Source organism: Anguilla anguilla, chromosome 2 (genome assembly GCF_013347855.1).
Source record: "Anguilla anguilla isolate fAngAng1 chromosome 2, fAngAng1.pri, whole genome shotgun sequence".
In the NCBI taxonomy this organism is placed as follows: Eukaryota; Metazoa; Chordata; class Actinopteri; order Anguilliformes; family Anguillidae; genus Anguilla; species Anguilla anguilla.
The window spans coordinates 18,284,779-18,311,679 of NC_049202.1; the positions used below are offsets into that span (position 1 = coordinate 18,284,779).

The 26,901-nt window shown below is 43.2% G+C and overlaps 1 protein-coding gene across 1 annotated transcript; it reads right to left on the reverse strand.

The window, feature by feature from the left end:
• Window positions 1-5,992: 5,992 nt before the first annotated feature.
• On the reverse strand, window positions 5,993-18,326 carry mfsd13a (major facilitator superfamily domain containing 13A). Its single transcript, XM_035406628.1, has 9 exons — window positions 17,669-18,326; window positions 13,032-13,307; window positions 12,343-12,422; window positions 11,645-12,094; window positions 10,253-10,370; window positions 9,931-10,027; window positions 9,633-9,804; window positions 7,909-8,102; window positions 5,993-7,629 (listed from the first exon to the last, which is right to left on the reverse strand). Exons 2-9 carry the CDS (start codon window positions 13,194-13,196, stop codon window positions 7,379-7,381), a joined length of 1,527 nt encoding a protein of 508 aa, XP_035262519.1. The 5' UTR covers window positions 13,197-13,307; window positions 17,669-18,326; the 3' UTR covers window positions 5,993-7,378.
• Between the last annotated feature and the right edge of the window lie 8,575 nt (window positions 18,327-26,901).

Sequence of the window (26,901 nt, forward strand, 5' to 3'; positions counted from 1 at the left end):
TGTTTCTCTCCTTACTGGACGGGGTGGGGGTTGTGGGGGATGGAGGGTAGTTTGGGTGGGAGAAACATCTGACTATCTTTTTGAAAATCTCGAGGACTGGAACAGCCCACTCCTGCCAGGAGTTTATACCTTTTTCTTATTAATGTTGAGTATTTGATAATTGGATTTTTTTGATTGTTTGCATTTGTAATAAGTTTGGTTGCCATAATAGCTTATTTGTCATCTCTCTCTTGTTCTCCCACCCTCCCTGCCTGCACCAACACCCTGTTCTGCTGACCGAGGACCCCCTGAATCCACAGAGAAATCGAGACAGGGCAGCCGAGGTCTTCTTCAAGACCTTCGATGTTCCAGCATTTTGTTATTCAGTCTGCTTTCATATACCGTTAACAAATGTAAAATTATTAAATAGGTAATTATAAATTAAATGAATGTTGATGCCAGTGGCAAGGGGAACATTTTCTTGTGAGTGAGAATGTTTGACGGGCTCCCAACATTGATCGCCCAGCAAGCCAGATCAAACTGAGGAAGCTTCATCAACTGAAAATGATTGGAAGTTGGCTTTTTTTTGGCCTTCTGTGTGGAAATAGAAGCTTAAACAATGGTCTTGGTTCTACCCAGGGCTAGAGAGTTGAGAGCCATTCATTTAAATATGGAACAGGAGAATGTGGCGAGCACATCACCCACGAGGGCCAATCTGTCACCCCCTTGGAGGGGCCGTGAGCCTTAAGATTTGTTTTTCTTGGGCCTCAGCATCCTCTCACTCCCTCCCAATGGGGGAGCTTACTGTAGGTCACGTTCATGGAAGAAAATCTGCCAGCTTCTCTTTAGAAAGGAAAGAGCCAAGAAAAATGAGAGTTGCTCCATGAGAGTTGGATAATGTGGTGCAAAGCATTCGTAGTTAAATATTCAGTCCAAAAATAATTGTTCATTCACAACACACATGAAAAAATAGCATTGGAACTCTACTACTGGTTATGGGTTTAACTGCTGAGGTGGAAGGGAAAGTGTGTCTGTTAAGGCCATAACTTATTACAGTACATTGAAAAGCACTGCTGTAGTTTGAAAACAAGCTTGGCAATTGTTGTTTCCTCAGGATTTGGGGACAGATTGCTGAAAGAAGTAAAGAAGCTTGCACCCAAGGATGTCAAAATCAAACTAAGAGTTTAACCTATTTTGCATATTTTTGAAGTGTATATTTTCTTAAAATAAGTTTTGTGCAGATAATTACAAAGAGAGTAATGATATCGATAGTTCCTATCTACAGTCCAGAGCTGCTGCGATACTGTTTCATTTAGGTGCCAGAGAATGTTCTAGCATTTGTGAAATTGGCTGGTTGATTTATTATGTTTTCCAAAATAATAATTTCTCTTTAGTAGCTTATGCTTCCTTTGTGGATAATGGTGAACTAAGGTGCTGGGATATGCTTCCGACAACTGATTGAGATGTTTGGAATTGCAAATAAGCATCCTGAATTTTTACCTGTTAAACTTTGTTCTCCTGCCTTTAACATAATATGTGTGGAACAAGTTTTGGGGTAATATAAAATGGACTGTTTGTCAATAAAGTTTCATCCTCTTCATTTTTAAATAACTACATTTTCCACAGGACCACAGGAGCACCTGTACTCCACTTGGATTGGGTGAGCAGCGTTCTATTCTTCTACCTCGCAAACCAGAGCTGGCAAATCACAGTGATGAAATCTCAGAATCACTTGGGCCCAGTTGAATGTGATTTGTCTCTCTACTACTACAGAAATGAGAATACTTAGGTTAGGTTAATGGCCAACGCCCACAATTTCATATTTTCTGGCATATTTAAAATGGGAAAATTTGCCCATGGTAAGTCTTGGTACCTGATCTCCTCTGTTTTGTGTCCACACAAAAAAAAGGAATGTTTTAAGTTATCTTTGTTCGTATAATAAAATACTCTTGGGTTTCATTGCAGTACCACAGCCGTACCAAGGAATGGCTGCAGAAACAATACAAACAGATAGAAACAAGCGCAATGCAAAAAGTTCAGGGTATCTCTCCCAGGTAGACAGCTTCCATCTACTGTATCAGTCAAAATGGGAATGACAGCTTTTTTCAGAAGGAGGGGAAAGGCCGTTCTTGCATTACAAAACAAGATGGATCAGTTCCAATATAGGGAAGGCACATTTTTTGTATGACTGCTGGCTAAGGCATTCAGATCTGTCCTTCAGTCAGTATTGCAGTGACAATGAAAGAGGTAAGGAATTGTTTTAAAGTGCTATAAAGGGGTCGATATGGAGACGGGCGGATTGTTGAGGCAAAAGTTTAATCAAGCCAAAATAACAAATGGATAGCTTTTGGTGTAAATACTCAGTAGAATATTTTGACATCTCACATGAGCTCTTCATTTTAAGTATGTGGATACTCAGGGTGCCTGGTGGTGTGAAGTCACCAGGCTTCCCCTACTGTCCACGTAATTGGAGGTTTCTATGGAAACAAAGAAGTAACCCTTCTTAGATAAACATGTTTTCTCTCCTCACAATGACCTGTCATTTGGAAATCTGCCTACCTCGTTTGTATGTAACCATGGCAACTTCACACAGAAAAGCTTTTTGTGACCTAGTCAGTGCAGTCTCAGTTTAAGTCTTTAAAGGTGAGACTAAATGAAGTGCTAGAATGCAATAATAATAATAATAACAATAATAATAATAATAATAATAATAATCTGACTCTGTTCTCCTACCATAAACAACATAAACTGGAGTCACAACAGTAAAAACAATCCAGCAGTAATGCTGTCGTAGAACACTGTTCTTTTTTCCATCCTGATTTATTATTACGTCCTAATCCAGGATAACTTTCCATAATTTTTATTTCATATATTAATTATTTTTTTTAAACTATTTTAATGTGAACAAATAATTATATTTCTGCACAGATTAAGCACTCTGCCTTCACCAGGGTTTCAACAGTAGTGACCTATCTTTCTTTGTACTCTTTTCTTGCGAAATGCTGAATTTCCAACATTCTTTCCAACGTTCTATATGAGGTGGGTTTTATTATTTTTTGTTTGTGTGTGTCAGGGGTTCCATCCTGGCCTCCTTGGACACTTTCTAGAAGATACGGATCTCAAAGAAGGAGTATGAGGGGGACGGGGTGAGGGCGATTCACAGGAAGACCTTTTAAAAACAGAAGGGGTTGTTGTTCACCCCTGAGAACTTCTTTCCCTCCAATATAGGTCAAGTGTGGTTGTCTGTGGGGTGCATATGTGTGTAACTGAAAGAAACTGTAAGACACTGTACGACAGAGATGAAAGAATGGCACAAAACAGTGTAATTATGAGGGGGAGAGAAAAGCTGAAATGAGAAGTGAGGAGGTGGGCTTGTGTTGAAAACTGGGTGTGCGTAATGAAACCCTCTCACGCTTACTAATTGTTCCACGCCTCTCTTCCTCTGGATGTTGTTAGTTTTCTTCAGTCTTTTTTTCCTGCAGTAGCCTTGTAGCATTGCTGTTTGTTTTCACTCCTGCTGCTGCTATTTCCCAGCCATGCGCAGCTTGTAGTGAGGGCCGCTCCTGCACCACCAAAGCACGGACTCTTCTTCCAATCAAAACCTCTCAGATAGAAGATTAATCCTAAATGTGTGTGTGTGTGTGAGTGTGTGTGTGTGCTTGCGCATGGGCATGTGTGTCCGCATGTGTCCCTTTACTTTAGCCCAATGAACCTGTGCAGAGGAGGGCACTGCACAGTATTATCTTCAGAAAGTTACCATACCGTTTTTGACTTAAAATGTCACAGAGTTTTGTTGTTTTTCAAGGATGTTATGTCACTTTGACTGGAAACATGGGAATGAGTTTTGTAGTTTGTAAAGGGAGGAAGAGAACAGATTTTGTAGTTTGAAATGAATAAATATAACTGTCATTTTAGTTTCTAAGGAAGGAAAAGCCACTAAATTTGTTTGAAAGCATGGTGGTGATGGGGAGTTGCATTTAATCTGGAGGTTAGAAATGAGCTTGTTTTTGTTATTTTTACTTTTGTTAAATTGCCATTTTATTGTAAGAATTAAATGGCAGTGACTTTTGTTGCATTTTGAAAACTTAGATTTGAACTTGAAGCTTCAGTTAATTTGAAGCCCTGTATTTATTTATTCCTTTGAGAGATTAGAGAGGCTTGTCAGCAAACTGCTGCCATCCTGTTCACTCGGGTTCCATGGTTACCATGGATACAAGACTGCACACTCAAGTGCTGATGCGGCCTTGTTGTTGCTGTCCTTTACAGTGTATTTAGTGTGGGATCACAGGTCCCAAGGCCAATAATGCTGCAATGCAGGATGTTACTGTCCAATTACCAGGCAGAATCAATTGTGTTTTTATTGAGAGAGGTCTTTTGGTTGTCATCCAGGGCTTTTATAGATTGTGGGAGTCTTACTGGGTTCTTTTGTTCCATTGTCTCGTGTGATTTCGCACGGGTTTGGGATACAGTAGCCGGTTTTCTCCCGGTCCCTCTATTCTCAAAATAAGGCTTAATTCCAGCACCCTTCTATTGTGAGCTTATCCGCTTTTCATCCTAGAATAGATCAAACAAAGCACTTTTTTTTTTCCCCCTCCATGCTGAATGATCTTCAGTTCCTGACCTCATCCATTCCCCCATTGTCTGGCTACAACATTCAGATTTGCAGCTGTAAGGGTGTCACCTTATTGCACCTTGCTTGTAGTTCTTAAAAAGGCTGGAGGGTTTATTGAAAATAAGAGATTAAGGCTTCTAGATCATTTTGGTGATGCTGCATCAAAATTCCACAGTACATTCTTAGAGGTTAATGCAAAGTGATTTTGCCAAACTAGTGCTACCTTTTATTTTGAAATACTGAAGCCCATCTGGGGACAAGTGTTAGATGCTAGTCTTGGCTATACACAGTGTACATGAATAAGACCAAAGCACTGATTTGTAAACATTTGTCAATGTTCCTTTGGCTTTATCCCCTCAAATAATATATAATACTATATAAAAGTCTGAAGCACATGTGAATTCTTTGAGTAACACTCAAAATTAACTGAAAGATGACATCATGTTAATGACATTGCTTGTTGTGTTGACTTTTTCTAAAACTCAGTTTTTCTTAACACTAAGTTCAGTACATGCTGCTAAATGACTCGGGTCCTTTCTCTCGCATGCCAACACATTCAAAGACAGAAGGACATTAAATTAAGAATTAAGGTTAATCGTCTCGTTCATCTGCAGGTATATACTTCTCGAGTTTGAGAATCATTCTGGCTTGGACTCTGCTACAGCCTCCAGTAAAGTATATAGAATACTCAACACTGGAGTAAAAAAAATTAGGAATTTGTTTATGTAAATTATAAGCGTTTCAACAAATCTAGTCTCAATATTACTTCTTAGTGGCTTTAAACATTAAATAGTGGCCTCTTAATCCAAGCTGTCTAACATGCTTTCATTTAGCTTTGTCATTTGAACAGTTACATTCAAACAAAGCCTTAAACATTTCCCTCGCTTGTTGGGGGCCAGATGAATTGCAGTGTTGTATCTATAGTACAATAAAGATATTTCTATTTGCAAACCCGTTATGCCACTGTAAAAAAAAAAAAAAAAAAAAAAAAAAAACATTTACAAAGTACCACGTGCACTGTGTGGAAGTTGTGTTTTCAAGTTTTAGGCCTTCAAAATAAAAGCTGGGCTGCCTTGCCTTTATAGCATATACATTTGAATGCTTAGGCCCTTCTAGGCAAATTACTTCAGCAGTCATTTCAAATTCAACGGGTAGAGCTCCCTGACCTGAGTGGCTTAGAGAACCATCATAGCATTTTTCCTAGGAATCGTGGAACTATCAGCATACTGCCAGTGTGGAAGTCTGTACTGAATGACACACCGTGCTGTACAGGACTGGAACTGGAAATGAACACCAGGGTTTCCACACAAATTAACTGCTGAGAATTTTCCCACACAAGACAAATAGACCCACTGGCTCCAATCTCACCCAAAGCACCCAAAGTAGCCCACTCACATTCACTCAGAGGCAAATAATATTTATTAATTTATTACAAAACAACATGGTATGAAAATGGTACATGCTACATTGAGCAGGGATTTCCATTTATTTTTTTGGAAAAGAGAGGGGATCTTGATTGTGCCCTGTAAAAATGATTGAGGGATGAAACCCTGTTTTGTCATTCAATGATTCAATTTCACTTTCAATGCATGGGTTTAAAGTGTCTTCAGATGTTTAAATTATACGGGGATTAACCACAATCGTAAACGACTTCAACCATCGTAGAAAATGTAAACATTTGTAAATTTCCTTATTATCATTTGGATTTAAGACTCACTGACACACATGGCTCATACAAAATGTCTGAATTAAGCAGTCTCATTGAAATAAACATTTTGATGAGAACTTTGAGGAATGTACGTAGGAGACACTGTGGCAGGAGGTCAGGCGGACAGGCAAACGGGCACTCGCATCAAAACTGGACCCAGTGCGCATTCGTAATGGTTTCTAAACAGAGCCACATTTAAAAACTGTACTTTAAAACCACAGGCACCTTCTATAACTCGAACCAATACAAACAGAACTTTTCCCCAGGGTTTACACATACATGAAACAAACAAGTCAACAAGTTCTGCAAGAATAGTCACCGTGCTGTGACCTTGAAAAGTGAGAAGAGAGTAAGAAAATAATTTAGTACAAGACAATAGACTCATATTTTTTTAATCAAAATATTAGTTGGGTCATCTGTGTGTAGTGCAGGTTGACACCCAGAGAGCGTGGCCATCGGGACGTCGCCCCCGACAACAGAACCTTGTGTTATCGGTTCTGCGGGTTAATACTGACTGTGCACTTGGGCTCCCTCAAACAGGAAAGTCAGGCACAGAAGTGTGGGTTCAACCCCTTGAATGCCTCCACAGCGCTGCCTCTGGGACTCGACTTGGCGCATCGAAGACCAGATCCACGCCTGTGGAGTTTTGGAATGTTTCGAAATGTTTCACAAATCTTAAAGATATTGTTCCTTCACTGAACGACACAGACACGGACACACACACACACACACACACTAAAGCAACGTACGCAATTTGCCGTACTTGCCCTGGGGGCCAAGCAGGGCCTGCCGTCCGGGGCGACGACGGCGCTGTGCTAGCAGCCTCGGCTATGAGGCGCGCGACGTAAACGGGAGCTCCTCCCATCGCCAGGTCTTACACGTGCCCCTGCTGTGCCCAGCAGCATTGGTACAGTCCTTCAATTCGTGCTATTCCCCCCCATTTCAGTAATCAGTCTGGTACATAAATAGACACTCAACAGACACTCATTGGTTCTTCGTATCAAAATAAGGCAGGTGTCCCTTGGCAGTGGGATGCATGGACCCCCCCGCCCCTTCAGTGGCAGTGGTACGCTCCGGGGTCAGACGGCCTTGACGTCGGTGGCACGGCAGTGCTGGGCGCCCTGGCGCAGAGCCTTGACGTTCTGCAGGCGCTTGCCGTGCAGGGTGAAGCGGGACCAGGCCAGCAGCTGCAGCAGGGCGCAGGTGATGGGCACGAACACCAGCAGGTAGAAGCAGCCCTGCTGCAGGGTGACCGCCTGCGCCGGGCCGGCGACGGCCTCCGCCGCGGACGCCGCTTCCTTCGCCGCGCCCCGCTCGAAGATGTCGTATCCTGAGGGACAGGCACAGAGGGGCGGGATTGGGCCATTATTAATAGAGAGATGCACAGAAACTAGTACGCAAAACTAAGACCTAGTGTGCGCGTGAGTGCATGCGAGAGAGAGAGAAAGAGAGAGAGACCAGTATAGAACACCAAGGGCCAAGGACAGAACAGATGGAGACAGAGAGAAAGCAGCAAGCTGGACCACCTGGAAACAGCGTGTCCTAGAACAGCAGAAGTGGCATACAGAGGGACAGTGAAATGGGCGGGGTCAAGGCTTCCTCTCCGCACCTGTGTAGACGCACAGCAGCCAGGTGCCGATGAGGGGGGCGAAGGTCTGGCCAGGCTTGGTCACCAGGGCCACCATGCCGAAGAGCAGCGCGGAGGCAGCCTGCTGCCGCCGGTTCAGCACAAAGTCCTCGTCCACCAGGTCCGTGACCACCAGGTTCAGCAGCTTACAGGTGCCTTCCGTGAAGACCCGATTACTACAGGCACAGAGAGAGAGAGAGAGAGATCATTCATTAATCATTAATATGTAAAAATTTTACACCATGTGAATACTACTCTTATTATACGAATAATAATAATAATAATTATTACATAGCTGTAGGTCATGTTCCAGGTTATGTTTCTGTGTATTATATGTATTGTCCTGCCAATAAAGCAAATTGAGAGCGAGAGAGAGAGACCCTCTTTGTGTCATTTTGAGGCTAGCCAGCTTGTCACCAGTCACATAAGATCAGCTGGTTTCGCAGCAACAAGCTAATGTATTGGATTTCACCTGATTTTACTTGAAAAACATCTTTGCATAATGTCAAATGCAGAGTAAAAATATAGTTTTAAAAGTTTTAAATGAAAGAAGACAAGCTAGTATCAGAGTATTTTGTCGTTTAGGGGTCTAGCCTTAGCACTATCTATGTTATTATGTAACCCCATCCTGCCTGCTCTGGCTGTGCTGTGAATGTGTAATAGGATTGAGAGGCAGGTAGAAAACTCTCCTTGCAGAGAGCTGAGCTGATTAGTTGTTAAGATTCAGGCGCTGTGAAATTCGGATTTCAGAGCCAGGAGCAATCAAGAGACCGTTTTTATTTGCTTAGTGCTTTTAACTTATTGATATTTGTAAGGATGTCAAGGAAATTTATGAACAAACGTGTTCTAAAACAAACTTACCGCACAAACATACCGCACCTTACTTATTTAATTTTGTAATACTTCTGGCCAAATATTTTATCCCTATTTTATGTGGCCAACTTTCCAGGTTCAAACATGTACATGTTCAAACTGAACAGTCTTATAGCAATGCAGTCCAAGGCCAATAGGTACATTCTAAGCTGGCGTTTAAATAAAAGCCTAAAAACTACACAAAGGGTCTTGATGGTACAGTTTCAACATATTCCCCTTTTGCCCTTTCCCGTAAAGGCAGAGGTCTCTCCCATAGCACTGGACAACTCCATTAACACATTTTCTTCGTCCTTTTTTTGAAAGCTTTCAATGCTGAAGGTGACAATAGAGACATAGAGGTAAGCCCTTCTGCTCCTGCCAGCCTCTTTCTCAGAGGCAGACTGGACAACAGAGCTAATCCTGCTTTGGCCCAACTCAAACGCTGTGTGCAATTCAGGATGGGAAGTCTGCCGTTTCTTCCCCTCTGGGTAACCCTCAGAGGTCCATGAAGAGGTCTTCTGCTCTCCCCCCCCCCCCACAGTGGAGCTCGTGGTACTGAACTGAGCATGACCGAAAGGGAGGGGATGGGGGGTGGTGTGCTCAGAGGTCTACATGACCCCTCCCGGGAACAATGAAACCAAAATGCAACACAGAAAAGAGGAAGAGATTGGGCGTTCCCAGCTGCAAAACAAAAGAAACGGCACCCTCCTGCTCCTTTTCACAGTGATGTATTAACGACAGTGACATCAGCCTTGCTCTGCCCTTAAGGGAACTCCCAGAAGGGGCGGGGCTAGAGACGGTAGAGAGAGAGAGAGAGAGAGAGAGAGAGAGAGAGAGAGAGAGAAGTTTCTCGCCTGGCGATGAAGACGCAGAGCAGGTAGATCTGGTCGGCCCCTGCCAGCATCATGGCGCCGCTGAGGGCCAGCTTCAGCAGGAAGAGCCAGCGAACGACCTGGTACACCCCGTAGCGCTTGCACAGCGTCAGGAAGTACAGGTTGTTCACATGGGGGGCGATGTATGAGATTCCTGCAGGGGGAAGAGGACGGTCAATGCCGCACGCGACTGTACGAGAGCGTTTTGTTTCTTTTTTGGGGGGAGGTGGGGGGTGGGTTTACAATGCAACGTGCAGCCCCTGGTCCGGGGTGTTCGTACCCAGCAGGATGGATCCGGTGGAAGGAGAGATCCTGTCCGATAGAAGGTGCTCCAGGAAGAGCGGGAAAAAGTTGCTGTTGAAATGGCAGTGAAACACCTGCAGGGGGAGCCGGGAGCAGATAGGGAGAAAAGTGAAGGTGAACAAAACATTACAGAGGAAACAGGAAGATTGTTCTGGAAAGATGATATGCAGTGTGTTTTTAGGCCTTCGGGTACCGCGTCCAAGTTACGCTATCATAAGAGAACAGAACACCTGTCGGTAACTGTGTCCCCCCCTCTCCCCCTGCCTGTGTGACCATCGCAGCTGCTCTTTTCTGCATACCTGAACAAGGTTCATGGACACAAACCACATGAAGTTTTTGTGCTTGGAGAGCTGGCTCAGATACTCCCCAAGGGTGACCGACTTCTCTTGTGCCAAAGGAGCCTGGCCAATACATAGCCTATTAGAGTGAGAGCAAGAGAGAGAGAGGGCCAATCAGCAACCAGCATCACAACAATACTCACTACCAATATGATACAGAGAAATTAAACAGACTATGTACATGGACCTACATACTATTTGTCAGCCAGCATAATTTCCCCTGGTCTCTGTATCCATTTGCCTGCCTGGGTCCCCACTTTAACAATCACAATGGGACCACTTCATTTCTTGCGCCAAGACTGCATTAACTATTTACATCCAAAGAAAATTATAATATCCTCAAGTACTGAACACTCACTCAACTGGACTGATTACAGGCTTTTGTACCAAAATGGCAAAATCCTACGGGAGCCTCACTCAGTGAACAAACGGTGCATTACTCATTCTGAAAAACAACAAAGAAATCCAAAAATGGTTTTCTATTGTGATTACATGTACTTCTGATACTGGACAAAACCATATTTTCCCCCCAATCGTACCCCAGGATGTACACAACACCAGGATAAAAGTTTAGAGAGGACTGAACAAAGCAGTGAAGTATGACGTGTTTTCCCAAAGGAGGGCTCAAGTGTCCCCCCAAAACATCTCCAAATGGCATCAAAATTGGAATATTGTGTGTATCTTTTTTTCCCAGCCATTTACTACTTCCAGAAGCTAATTCCATTGAGGGCATTACCCTCTGGAACCCCACAAAACAAATATTCATTATTTACCCATTCTGTCTTTTTGGCTAAGCCTTGTATTTCAGTCAAAAGGTGTCCTTTTGGAGAGCTTCTATGTAAAAAAAAAAACATATTCATAATGATAACTTATCACACACATCTTCATCTTCTAATTCACTTAGAAACAGACACACATATGCGTGCACACGCACACACACACACGCACACGCACACGTGAGCAGGCAGTGCTCTCTACAACACGTTAATTTGACTGCACTGACCTCTCATCATAGACCTGTCCAGTGTGGTAATAACCTGCCAGAGCCTTCCTTTCTTGGTACTAAAGGGTACCTAGTTTACCTACAAAAACTTTACAGTATAATGGTAACTCTCACCATAATGTGTTTAAGGTATTGGAGATTTGTCATTCCACCACAGCACAGGGTGGCTCAGCAGGAGAGGAAGAAAAGAAGAAAGGAAGTGAGAAGGAAAGAAAGGCCGACAAGACGATAGAGGAGGGGAGAAACAACAAGAGCGCGAGAGGAGAAAAAGTTAGAGAGGGAAAGGAAGCGATCCAGAGGGCCAGAGGAGGCCCAAGATGGCCGCCGACTCGGCGAGACGAGACGCTTACTCCCGGAGCGCGGCGGCCTCGTCCTGCTTCAGCCGCGCCTCGCCCTCGAACTTCCGCCGCAGGAGCCGGGAGGCCGCGGCGAAGCCCAGCGCCGAGAGGCCCGCCAGCGCCACGCAGAAGAGCCGGAAGGAGAAGAAGTTGTCCTTGTCCCAGAAGGAGTAGGACAGGAAGACGGAGAGCGAGCCCACGGCGCTGAACAGCGAGCAGTAGAAGTTGAGCTGCGCCCGGTCGGAGGCCGACACCGCCAGGTCCGCCAGCAGGGCGCTGTGGTTGAGGTCCACCGCCGTCAGGAAGCCGTCGTACAGGCAGAGGCACACCAGGAACTGCAGCGCCGGCCGCGCCCACGGCACCCAGAAGGCCAGGAAGGAGAGGGCGAAGAGCGGCCCGTGCCGGGACACCGAGCGCAGCCGCCGTACCACCACCTCCGGGGACGAAATCTGAGGACCTGACCTGCGGCGTGGAGAGGGGGCGGGAAGAAACAATTTCCTTTAGCCAATTTTCCATGAATTTTCCACAAGTGGAAAATCCAGGACACATGGGAACCCTGCCTGTGCTTGACAAAACAGGGAATAACTACTAAAAATGATAGATGAATAGTTTAATTAGAAAAAGGACAACCAATAAGTCAATAAGCAACAGCCAGAATGGAGGAGCTCTTCATGTGTGCAGGACGGACCGAGCCTAAGGGGGGCTCTTACTGTGGAGACCCAAGGAAGGAGCGGTCACTCAGCCAGCCGAACAGGGGGTCATTCAGGCTGTTCCATATCAGGAACACGGTCTGCGGACCAGGGAGGGAGGGAGAGTGGAAGTGAAAGAGAGAGAACAAGCAAAGAGAAAGAGGGAGGGAGAGAGGAAGACAGGAGGACGAGACCAGGAAAGAGACAGCGAAAGAGAAACATGAGTGAAGACACCTCATCAGATCACCGGGCCAAGAATAACACCAACCATTGGGCTAATGGCCTGATACTCATGCTGAAAATTGTTTGCCTGACTGTGCTATTATTAGTCATTTCTTGGTAACCAGGTATCCTGAAAACATGGGTCACATTGTATTAGCCAGGAGCGGTAGAAGGCCATAGCACTGACGTGGCTAGCTCGCTAGCCAACAAATATTAGTTAATCTATCAACTGACCTAAAGCATGCAAGGAAGTACTGTTCCTAGCTGGACTCTTCAATACCGTTCTTTTTATTTATATTTGTGTATCATTATATACACTCATTATTTATGACAGAGAAAGTGGTAGCCCGACTGGATGACCAAGTCACTAAGAAAGGTAGGAAAAATTCATTTGTAACAGATTGGTAGCCCGGGGTTACCGGGCTGCCGGGCAACCGTTAAGGTCAAGCCCTGGGAACATTCCAGAAGTGGCTCCTGGGGTCACTCACCTCTCCAACCCAGAAGGAGACCTTGTCGATCTTGTAGACGGACACGAAGGTCTCCACATAGTAGAGGAGGAAGACATTGTGCAGGATGGAGATGAAGAGGGACAGGGAGCCGTACAGCACGGCCGTGGATATACCCAGCCAGCAGCTCCATACTCTCAGGCCCATCCTTCTCTCTCTCTCTCTCTCTCTCGTTCTCTCTCTCTCTCTCTCACGGTTGGTCCCTCGGCCGCCGTGCCACGCCCTTTTGGAGCCGTCCCATCGGGTCAGCTCACGATCCTGTTCCAAAGGAGAGAAAAGACAAAACAATCCCACCACGGGAGTCAAGTAATAAATTAAACATCCTTTACCAGGGGCGTGCAAGGCCTTCACTAAAAACTGTAAACTCTGCAGTTTATGGCTGAGCGCACGTTCACCTAAACTCTGACCTCAGTAATGAACAGCTGCACTTAACCCAAGCTGCTAAATAAGCATGCAGTTATATTCAATAAACAAGCAAAAAAGAAAAAAGAAAAAAAAAAAAGGCCAGATGGACTAAGTTTAACACCCAGGGATTACATGAAAGGAAAGCCACATGTTTGTTTTTAATTTCCCCACCCCTTTGCGCAGGGATAATTTCAGCATGTAAGCAGAGATTTAGACAGGAATATGCCCCTTCACACCCACCCACAGGTTGAAACAGCTTCATCTGACAAAGTACGACTGCTCTACGAAAACAAGCAAGTGCCCAACCACCCCAAAAAAGGTCTTAATCGCTATGCTCCATGTGAGCCGACCAAAAATTATAAATGCGAGGGGCAATACTGTTAGCAAACTCAGTAAAATTGCAAACCCCCCAAAAAAACGAAATCCCAATTTAGCTGTGGTAAACCACCGATTGCATGCTGCTAAGTCCAAGTTACTGGCAGGGTCTGCCTTGGGCTCTCAGAGAGTTTCCTCTCTCAGCTGTGTTTCTGCACATAAACTAGCGACGTAGCATCCTTGTTTGTTTAAAAGTTCCCACATCAGATAAATAACCAGACTGGGAAGAGAGCCAACGCGCATGCATGCACGCACGCACACAGACACACTCCAGTGCTTCTATGCTAATGCCTCATGCGTCCAATGGAGTCTCCATTGCAGAATCGAATCATGTAATACCACCACCCCCCAAAACAAACACAAATTCTGAGTCACCCATCACAGGGAAACCTCAATAAATGTCACGTCCCTCTCACAATCCCCAGCAGGAAAACAATTCAGGTAGGTTTGGAAAACACCAACAGGAAAAGCATGCCTGGGTATGCTTTACCAGCTGGTTGTGCGTGGACGTAGTGGAGCAGTTTTCCTCCAGTTCCACATATATAGAATTTCATTGACAAAACTCTTTCAATGCTGAGCCAATCAGAGAGCAGTAGGGTAAAACTTCAGGATCATTTGCCCTTTCGTGTGAAATAACGTGGTAGAAAAGGTACAGGCAGGGCAAGTTCAAATACAAGCCGATGGTTATACTACTAATTTAACTTACATTTAAATTATACTGCATTCTAAATAAACTGCTTATGGTTAAATGTGAGACCCTGGTAGAACCTCCTTGCTTTGGAAGGCAGAACTGGCAGCTCATTGGCTACTGCTGTGTGCAGCAGGCCTTAGCGTAAACGGCTGCCATGGCGACTGGCACAATTTTTGATATTAGGTGACGGTCTTGTCACGGTGTCCCGCTTTCTCTTCCATTATTTTGGCACAACATCTGGGCCCTGTCGTGTGGACGGCCAGCTGGATGGTCGGACTATAATCCCAGCCTCCCTCCAGCCTAGCCCAGCCTCTCCGGCCGACCCCTGCCCACCTGTCTGCCGCGCTCAGCCTATTTCCCGGACAGAGCGCGCTCACTCTATTCCATTCCCAGAACTCGTAACTTGTGAATTCGGTTGTCGCTAAGAATTGATTTCCCCTTCCTTTTCCAGTAGAACAACGTCATTAAAAAATACGTAAGTAGCAGCATAGCATGTGGTTTTATTTGTGCATGTGTTTGTGTGTGTTTTGTATATGTATAGATTGCTCACCATTTAGAAAAATGTACCAATTTGCAACATGTGGAATTCAGTTTCAAGATATGACAGCTACAGCCACACACCCCCCCCCCCCGCACCAGAAAAAAACAAACAAAAAAACAGGTGCACGGAAACATGCATAAACACGCATAAAAAAAGGAACTACTAGCAACTAGTGTACAGGTTTGCTGCATGAGGCTAATTACAGCACCCTAGTTCAGCAAGACATCGGGTCTCAAGAAATACGGAACTAGCAGACAGGCCTCTTGCCACAAGCTCTGTGAAAACACGCACCTGCAGGGGGGCTTGGCTGTCTCAGGTGCACACAGGCACACATACGCCCCACCCTGGGCTATCAGCAGCCACGTTCCACTGAGGCACAAGTGTAAACACAACTGTATCCGCACCCCCCTCACCGATGCAGATCTGACGCAGGCGACGGCGCATAAACCACTCGCTCCCGCGCCCCATGCACGTGCGGTTATCGTACCGTTGACGGGAGAAAGGTCTACTGCCCTCCGTGCTGTTATGAAACAGGGTTCACTCGAGGAACTGTTTCTGATCTGTCTGATCTACAGAGAGATGAGGGACCCCTCAAACAAAAAATACATTGGTTAGCCATTCCTTCTCACCATCTCCCCAGTAGCAAGGAAGGACGACACAGCCAAACCGTGTTCTATACTTCTGCGTGGGTGTGGCGGCCAAAGAGTTCTGGCCAAACAACCACAGACCAGGGCAAATATGGCATCAGAAAATGAGACGGGAGGAGGTTGGCCTATCTCCTCATAAGAACTCAAACAAGTGGCAAAGCAAAGGCAGGGTGGAGGCTAAGATGCAGTCACAGGAAAACCAAACACCCTTCTCCATATCTTGAGCAAGGGCCAGGATTTCGATACTACGTGAGCAACAAGACCAGCGGCTGCTGCCTGAAGCGATTTTGACACCAGTTTGACAGCTATTTAAAGCAACCAAGTGACATTTATATACAGATGTCCCAGAATGTGTCCTTTTCTTCACAAGGTTACAAAAAGGCTACAATGTTTAACGCTCTAGATTCGCCCTCTGAATAGCCACAGCATTGCCCCGTGCGGCCAAGGGACAGCGGTTTACAGACAGTGGCTTTTGAAGACAGTTGGCGACTCTGCGAAGTTGGCAACGTTGGCTTGGATTTGATTTTTAGATCCTGACTGGACCACATCTACACGGTCCCTTGCACCATAGACATATATACATGTCTATGCCTTGCACCCCAGCGGCTGATGGAAGGCACAGCTTCCATTTGCAATTGTGACGTCCCGACTGACGCTATCATTTTGGTTCATACGTCTCTGAAACATTTGTGGCATTTATATTTTCCCACGATGAGCTAGGCAAATGGCTTCCTATAGTCTATATAAAACAATCACCTTATGTATTCGCAACAATAAAATTACTGATTTATTTATTATCAATTATCTATATTTATGCAACTATATTATCTAACACATGCCTTCTGAATATTTTTGAAGAACAAGCAGGGGAAGGGAAAGTAATCCATAAGAAAACTGATTAATTTTGAATAGCTGTTCAGAGGCAATTCCGGATAAATTAAAACCTTCAGCTCATGGTTTAACGTGGTAATTTTCTTTAAATTAAACCAGGTTTAGCAACAGGCTGTTAATTGCGGTACCGTTAGCTTGTTATCAATCACGTTAGCTACCCATAGCAAGTTAAAGTAAAAACCCCATATTTAATAAGCTATAAAGTTAGCTGTATAATCCCAGCGTTGTTGCTGTCTACAGACCTTCAGCTATATTGGAAACAAGACACAACATGTTTTATACATCCTGGAAGCACTGTTGTGTCAGCTAACATTAAGTTAAATTTCTCAGCAAGTAGGCTACACTCTCGGGTTGCTCAAGAGTCAACAGTGAGAGGAAACGTCTGGGTTCTCCTCGATTATTAATTACTGTCGAATAGTGTTATACAACGTGGAAAAACAAGGCATTATGCGTTCTTTCAAAGACAATCACATAACTAGCCGGTTACCTTTTTTCAACAAAAGCTAACACACTGAAATATTGACACATTAGCCAAGAGTTGTCCACGTCAAGCTTACGTTACAGTCAGATAGCTAACGTGTTCGTTGAGTTAATTAATAGACAGCTAGCAAGTTTTAAACGGGTGCATTCATAATGATGGTGTACAAAGGATTGATCGATGTCCTTCCACAGGTAGCAGCTACAATCAGTCAGGAATCTATGGCCAAGTGGCACAGATTTCAGCAACCACGGTTAATTATAGTCTTGTAACCAGCTAGCTACTGGATTTAAAATAGTAGCCATCGTTAATTAAACTGTACATTCGGAATATACTAACAAATATCTAGCAAGGAACGAAATTTGTAGACCGCTTTATCCAAGGCTGTATCTAGCCTGTATCTGAATCGTAAATTAGATTTCTGGTTAGCTAGCTATCATACCAAGACAACTTGCCAATTTAGACGGCTAACTGGCTAATCAATTCTCGCAACGAGTTGATGCCAACGGCTCTAGCTAGATAGCTAGCTAACGCGAACTATCGATACAAGTCAGCACACAGTCATTTAAGTTACCACTATATGATCAATACCTCGATATGTTGAGCGCTTGAGGATGTCCCAATAGAACCATTAGAATTTCCACGGCCACTTTTCAGCTCCTCACCCGCCACTCTCTTCCTCTTTAAACAAGCAATGGCAGATTCGGAGCCTGGAAATTTAATCACGTCACCTGACAACCCTCCTCCCACTGGCGCTGGATCTTTCGTTCATGATTGTGGCTAGCTGCTTGGCTGAAGTTAGCTAGCTGACTAGCTAGCTAAATCCTTACCCCTTCTGTGGCGATTACTTCCCCCTGTTGAAAGTGTTGAGGAAAAGCTCCATCTACTGACTAAAATGATAAAAAGCATGTAATTTACTTCTGGAAGTTACTGTACTCAAACCAACCATGCATACACACCATGAAACGCACACAACGAGTCAACTCATCACGCACTCCTGGTAAAATAGTAAAGCCATCAGACTTTCTACCGGTATTCTTTTATTTTCAACTGTATAGTTTTTAAATGAAAGATTTTGCTCCTCATACATTCCACTCGACAACAGGTTTCAGGCACAAGGCTTCGTGTTTATACATTTAGGACGACAACGTGACATTTAATTTAGGCTCTAGCGAATGATTTCCTTGTACGCAACGATTGATCAAATATAAATTTAGGTAGCCTACATTTTAGACGAAAATCTGCCGACCTTCCGTAAAAGTAGGAAATTACGTTTCATGACTAAACCTAGCTACCAAGCGCCATGCATGTTCGCTTTAAATGAAAATGTTAATATTTAAATGTCAAATTTCACAAAACGTAGCCTTCCTATTTCATCATCTTAAAATAGAGATTTCAGAGCGTATGGACATCTGTGTTTCAGAAATAATTTCACTGAGTAGCCTATGCATAGTGTCGACCGGGTTAGTGGTTAGTGTGTGTAAAATATGTAGATATCCCAGAATGCATTGCCAGGGAAACTGAGGTGATGGCCTGAAAAGTTTAATAATAATCTTTCTTGTAATGAGCTGGACCAATTTGCCAATGTAATTTTAAATTTAAAATGAAAGGGCGTCTCTCAACATTTGTTTCTAATTAATTCATTTTTATTACTGATAGTCACGGGAGGGGCAATATTTTCAGAGCGTATCGTCCACTGTACATTGGTGCTGGGTATTCGTATTTTAAAGTTTTGTCTATCAATTCGTTTCGATTTTTATACATAGGCTAAGTTTTAACGTAATCCTACTCAGGTTTCCATACAAATATTTTAATAACGTACTAGCTAAAAGACGACCCTCAACATTTTAACTGACCACATTGCAGGCTGGGTAATATGGTAACATAAAACGTACCAGGATTACATGCCGTTACTAAGCCTGTGAATGGTTCTGTTCTTCTGAGAACGTTTTGTAAAGCGTTGTAGACGTGAGTTAAGTTAATTTTAGCATGCATGCTTTTAAAAATAAAGTTTATAATTTTATTTTTGTAACAACAAATCAACTTTATGTTCCGATTTTCAACGAGTATGTCCAAATCTAAAAATAAACTATGAATAATGAATTTGCATAGTAAGAAAAACATTTCTCCCTGTTTGTGTATCTCATTAAGATTTATGTATGTTCTAGTCAGGATTAAGTCAGTACTGTATTTAAAATAGTAGTTTTATATCTGACTTTTATATATATCCTACGTATATATAAAATATGCATATCACATTTTCTGAACAAAATTGCTCTATCATATGATTGTATTTTGTGGTCGTTGTTTCTCCGAGAAATCTCAGGGATTTGCAATTTTTTAAATATTGTTTTAAAATGTTTAAGATATACATATATATTTGTAATTTATTAAATAATTTCATACATTTATATGAAATATATATCGTTCTGTAAACTATTAAATCTTATATGTATGAAATATCTACCTTCCCACATTTGGTTTTGACAGGCCTTTTCATTTCATATTTTTTTTAATTCACTGTGGAAAACAGACTAATTCCAAAACTTTGTGAGAAGGAGCTTTACTGGACCCATGCATTCTTTTTTTTAAGGAAAAATAGATGGACTGATTGATTATTTTAATGTATACAACTCTCTAATCCATGCAGGCAATAACTGGAGGCAAAGCCATTTATTAAAAAATCAATATCTTTTTCCTACTCCACAGCAATTCTTCATGGGATTTTTGTGAGCTATATATAGAGCATTAGCTGGCAGTGTGGTGTCCAGAGTCTAGGGGGCTCATTTATCAACTGAGCATACATTCAATCCCAAATGTGTGAGTATGGAGAGTGAGGGCCAAATATGTACATACACATCGTTGATTAATGAAGTCTAATTTAATCTCTTTCCACAGTCACAAGGTCAGACAAGTTGGTTATTTTGCAACTTTAAATGGATTTATTATGCATGTTGTAGAATCAAATATTAACTCCAGTTTGAATCAAAAAGTCATCAGCCAGCCAGACAGTTTTAAAATATTTTTGGAGAAAGTTTGTGTGAATGTGAATATTTTGGAGAAAGTTTGTGTGAATGTGAACTACCAAGTTTTAGAACACACATTTGCTGATGTAGTCTCTGAGAATCAAAATTTCAATTTGGGTTCATAATTGAAGATAAAACAGATCAGCTCAGCCTACATCTCATTTGTATGGAAACAGTAGTGTCATTTTCTAATGTTCTTTTTCACATGGACTTTGTAGCCTTGCCTTTACTCAGTAGCTGTCTAGGATTTTTTCAAAACGAAAACTTGTCAGTCTCGTCTGATCGGCTTTGCAGTTTTTATCTGAATGATACAAAGCGTCTTGAATTCAGGCCAAAAAAAAAAACCTAACAGTTGTTCAGACATGAACTGGAAAAGGAAATTCCCTCTTATCTTTTAGAATATTTCTAAGGGTCCAGTTTCATGACCCCCCATCTGTTTATCCACTTTGTGAGTGATACTTACAGAAAACGCATGTACGGCACAATGTGTTTTGCCTATCTATATTCATACAGATCTAATCACAGGTGTCCTAAACACTCATCACAGAAAGGAGGGGAATGCAGCTGCTGTGTGTAAAGAGAAAAATGAGCCAGAGATTATTCAAATAAGCCAGCTTTGCTGGGCACGGTTTATGTAGGCTGGCTACAATGCCTAAGGCCATTGTAGTACTCCACTATGAGTTTCAATGCATCAATTCTCTAAATATTATGTGGATGCACTTATTTTATATCAAATATCATAGCAGCTCATGCATTATATAAAGGACAGATCCACCTCTCTCAAAATCAGCTCATTTGTGGTGAGCGTTCTGGTGCAAAATAGCTGCCCTGTATTACACATGTTGTCGCTACTCATTACTGGTGGCTGAGAGGATCTTCCCTGAAATTGTGAAAAAAGTGGTATAAATTCAATCTGACAGCAATGGATTTTCATAAACGAGCGGAGCAGCTCTTCCACGCACGATGCTTGGATTGGACCAATGTACGGCAAAGCTGAGAACCGGAAGTGTAAATTGAGCTGTGGAGGGCCGGCGCCTCGTAGGTGTGGTGGGAGCTGATTTCGCTGGCCTCTCACAGACCTGCTTGGTATGGAAACTCACGATGGGGGGTGGAGAAAAACATCCTGGTCACTACAGGGACTGTTTTTTGTTCCTTTTTAAAAAGTGATTTATTTTTTGAATTATCACCATTCAGGAGTTCAAGAAATTGAAAAGGAAATTGCTGGTAAAGTTTATTTAAAACAGTATTTCTTTTTATACATACAGTAGTCTATATGAGGATATGCCGTACTGGTCCAATCCAGTTTCACGTGTGCCAGTCTGGTCTTCTGCTATGACTAATATGGAATGTGAAAAACAACTTTGCATCTTATGAGGTAATGTTCATTTATTTTATTTCATGTCTCAAGTGTGTCTGTTACATTGAAGGCAAAAATATACAGTAAGGTCTGCCAGTACTATGTATACAGATATAAATCACTTTTACTATATATATATATATATATATATATATATATATATATTAAACAGGACAAGTCCTTTCAACTTAGTTATTCTGCCTTGCTGATTGCTTGCGGCTCTAATTAAAATGTTGCACTAAATCAGCCATCAGCTGCTGACCGGTCCTTTAAAGCTGCAGAGATACACGCTTTGGCACGAGGAGCACACCATTAGTCTGAGCAGTCGATGGCATTGGTGATGGCCGAGCACGATCGGGCTCCACGGTGGAGGGAGCAGGCGAAGCACCTCTCTGCGCAGCTGCTCGGTGCGGACCGGCCCGAGTAGGAGCTGGAGAGCGCCGGGCAAAAAGAGCTGAGTCCATAGATGGGTTTTTCTGTCTTATCCGCCATCTATGGAATTCAGTTCTCATGACCCGGCACTCTTTCCGGGCAGTTTCAGAGGTGTTCGGGGAGCGACTCCTGTTTCCCCGCAAAGAGCTGCATCTGTCATGAGTCCTCAGACCTGCACAGAGCTCCCGATGAGGCACAACTGGTCAAGACATTCACACACAAACTTTAAAATGGTGTATGTTTATTTTTAAGCAGAAGGATAACATTTTCCTCCTACTGGTGTTAAAACGGTTTTTTTGAAATCCTAAGGGGGAAAGGGGGTGTCATTAGCAAAAAAAAAAAAAAAAAAGAGCCTCAAATTTTTTACAATACACTTTAAAACAGTAGTTTAATTTTCCTTTCAACTATGTAAAGGACTGCAAAAGGAATATTGTCTCACAGAGACCCAGAGGTATTCTGGAAGGTGAATAAGCAAAGCAGCCTACTCCTTAAAACAACCCACACACACCCGATCCCCCACCCCCCTGTCCCCTGCCCCCTGCCCTGTGCCCCTGCCAAACCATCCTCCTCTTTCATCCCCCCACCCCCTTCCCCCAGTGCACACATAAAAATAAGTATTTCTACTTTTTTCTTCTTAAGCAGGAGTCAAACCACACGGTTCGGAGGAAGTAGGAATGGGAAGGTATTTCATAACAGGAGGTCCGTCCAAAAAACAAACAAAAAAAAAAGACCCGTTGCGATTGCGTCTGGCTTGTGTCTGCGCATGCTGAGTCACGCTGTGCGGAGGTGTGTAACTGGACGGGCTGTGTGCCAGTGAGTCACAGCCAAGTGATATCACATAGGCAGGCCTGTGGGGCCTTGCTTTCAACAGTGGGAGAATCTGAATCGCAACGCAATGGAACGAACTGAGCCTGTTCTAGCTTGCTGCGCTGGACACATGCCCGCTTGAGATCAGGTGCCAGCAACTATGAATGCCAAAGTAACGCAGATGCCCTGAACTCATGGCTATGAAGCAGCCAGTGCTGCAAAGGGGTTACACGTCCTTTTGATGCGACTCCAAAATTCTAAAACCATCGAGTTTTTGAGGCCTGTTCTCCGTGATTCGAGCGACTCTTCTCAAGGGCTCGGCTTACCCAGGGAACACGTTTTTCGTTGTTGGTGCGGTGTTACGGGAATGTTTTCACAAATGAGGCAACACATGAGGTAAACATTCCCCTCAGGGTGTAACGTCAGGTGAACCGATCTGACAGCTTCTATTCACTGGGGTTATCTCCTCCAGGTACGCATCAAGGAAATGTTTTATGGCCTTAGCATTGAGTGTGGATGTTCAGACTTTGAACACTCCAATGACTGTCTCATGCCCCTAATGTGATAATGTAATTTTTTTCATGTGAAAAGATGAAGGAAAACGTTGTCACTTTACACCCTCGAAAATGGTAAATAATCGCAATTAAATTGGACAGGAGTTTATAAGAACCAAGATTTACTGGAAACTAAGACCCACAGGTCAGATTTGGGGAAAAATGCTTTAAGTTAGAGGACTTTCAGTTTTAACACTTTATGCAGGACAAATCCCCCTGAGAGGTCTGCCCCCCCTGAACATATTTTGTATCATTTCTTTTTTTTGTGTTCAGAAATACTGTGGCCATTCTGATTAAGCTCATGTGTTATCTGCCATATAGCAATGAATTACTTAGCTGGGTGTGCTACACAAAAATGTCCAGCCTGCTGAGCCTGCTGACCCCTATTCTCCATAATCCCAAAGCACACTACCCCCAAAAGGGGGATGTTTACATTACAACATTCAGCATTCTTCAACGAGCTCAGACCAACTGCGCTTGTGTCAACATTCCTAATCAGGCATTGAAATTACAACCACACCTGACGCTTCTTAAAGAAAAGAAGAAAATAAGAACAGAAAACCCTTTTCTCTGAAGTGTGCCTCTTCCACTGGCCCGAGCTGTTTTTCTGGCCTGATCCAGATCGATGCTGGACAGCTGGATCCAGCCGGAGTCCCATTCCCAATCCCTTATCCCCCTATCTGAGTGATCTGAACCAGGTCAGAGATGCTGCCACTGACAAATATGTCTTCCTTGTCTCTACAGAGGAACAGTACTTTAACACTTAACAAGGTGTTTCAAAATATTATTTGTTTCCCTCCCATACACACGTACCCCCCCCCCCCCCCCCCGCCTTATAAAACATAGCACCAACATTTATTGAACACAAGACACTCACTGGGCTGAATAAGTGAGTAAACAAGGATATTGGTGAGAAGCACTCAGGCACTCATATTGTATCACCTCTCTCTGAGTGATTTTAAGAAGTATGTGAAGAGTTACTTTTTACTGTCTCAGGAACTCTCTCTTAAATGGTAGCGGCTTACCTGGATTCCCCACAAAAGATCTGGTAGCTCCGGAGTCCTTTTGATCCACCCTCCCCCCCCTTTCCACGGGGTCTCTTCCCTCCAGCGGCAAGCACACACACACACACACACTGACACGATGTGGTACCGAAGAGACCGGAGGGGGGTTCTTAAATACCACTCCCCTCCATGTCTTCCTCTCTCCCTCTCCCGCGCCCTCTCGCTCTCTCGCTCTCTCTCTTTCGCTCAGCACGGTGCGTCCGACAGTCACTTCCCAGTAAGGAGGAAGGGGTGGGAGGGAACCTCACGCCCACTCGCAGTGAATCAATATGAAGCTGTTCTGAGGAAAAACAGCTGACTGGCTCCTGCCCTCGCTTTCCATAAAGCAGCGCGATCGCCGGCGGCAGAGCAAGGAATTTCCCCTATTGCTCAAGAGCAGTCATTCAGAGAGGAGCGGTGGCAGAGCGGGGCAAGCTTGTGACAGGCAGAGGAGAACGGCGTGTGTACGTGTGCGTGTAACCTCACTCTCTGCGAAACTGAAAGACAGTCAAAGCCCAACAACACATACTCTCACCCCCTCAGTCCCCACTGACCTTTCTGCGAGTGCTTTGTCATGTTTGTCACTCTGAGGCGGGTTAGGCGGTTTCGACTAAAGTGATTAAAATAAATTGGCCTGCGTCATGACATTCAAAACACAAAAGTGACATGGATTAACTATTCTGAACACCGAAAAAACAAGTACTTATAGTTTTAACATGATAGTTTTTTTTTTTTTTACATTAGATACCATTTTTTAAAAATCAAATGCCCTATCCAGAGGAGCTTATATTATGTACGTTGTATATATATATATATATATATCTTTCTTTATAAAGCTAGATATTTTGTAAAGCAATTCAAATGAGTAATTTTCTTAAGTGTACAACAGAAGTTCTCCAATTGAGGGGTGACCTGAAGCTGTTGAGTTCAATGATAAAACAACTTTTGATATGTCATTCATGCCACTACATTACAGATTTAAATGATGGAGTTTCACTCTTAACTTCCCACAATTGAAATTATGTGATGCACAATCTCCAGTGGGGCGAACAATACGAAAGAAATGATCCCTTCGTTTTTTTTTTTCCTTTTGTGTAATTTCACACATGTCTTTTGGATATTCCTGATGAATTGTTAGCAGAGTGTCCAACAGATTTTTTCTGTAATGTACAAAACTTGTTCCAGGGGGCTGCCGGTTGGTGCGTCCTGTGAAAACACATTCCCACACAGTGATATGCCCCAAGGCTGATGCTAGTAAAGTATGATTGGTTAACAGGCTGGATCACAGGGTTGGTTAGGGTCACAGTGGTATGTCCCACCTCATCATGAAAGAGCCTGTCCTCAGGTGTTGAAAGAGGATATTTCTGATAGAACATGGCACCAATACAATAGGGAATTCCAAGACTGAGAAAAATAATTTAAAAAATAGGTAATAATACGTAATTCCAGCTCTTTCAAGTTGTGCGTATTTTTTCCTCCTTCATACTGGTGTGTGATGAAATGACTTGGTATTATTTTCATTGTGAATCATTTCAGGACTTCTACTTGACAAAGAACAGAGGGTTTGCACTCAGATTAGTATAATATTTTCCATGATTTATTTCCAGCTATTGCTGCATCAGTCAAATGCACATGAAATTTGAGGGGTGAGGGGGTGGAGGGATGCTTTCCTAGACGTGCTACATTCCAAATATCTATATATTTTTTCACGTTCAGTAGGTCAGCAGGCCTATTTCCAAGAAATATCAGCTCACTGGCATTGCACAACCATGTGAAAAAAGATACTACATGACACTACACTAGACAATTCTCTGACGTTTTATGGAAAATGGAATATTTGAATATTACACCTGAATTTTATAGTGAAAAGGATTATGCAAGAAATAGGAACCCTGTGCGAGGACAACAGAAAAAAGACAAATTTTTCCACATGACTTGCAATATGACATGACATTCTAGTGACATCACAGTTTATGAAATACTCTAGGCCGTATACATGGTTAGGATTTTTAAAGAGCTTTACTAATCACTATCCATAAAACACAATACACCTCAATACACCCTACATTTAAACAACATCCCGAACAACATCGTGTTAGATTAGCTGGCAGCAGGATCCACTGCATTCTGTTGAAGCACATTGGAAGGGATGATAAGTAATGAACAAGGAAGTTTGCTTTACTCTGCTGGTGGAAGACATTGCTGTTGATGCCTCCCACGAAAGACTTCAGAAACAAAAAGCCTGGTTTTTCATGCTACCTTTTGACCAGCCAAGGGGAAGTGTTGGGAGTTTTTAAAATAGCCTATGTGTCAGTTTCCCTGTTCAACTCCCAGAAAGCCTTATCTCAGTTTCCCCTTGCATAAATTTGGCAGTTCCTCTCTGCGCTTACGGAAATGTACGAAAAGGCTTTCAGTATGGGGAAGTTGAATGGGACGAGTGAGGGTATGGGAAGATGAGACAGCAGTTTTAGACACAGTGCTTTCCCCTCAGTGTACCACACACAATGTGTCTGGACATGTGCAGCCTGTCAGAGAAACCCCATAAAATGCCCAGCAAACAAACACACAAACACACAGACACACACGCACACACACTCATATACTC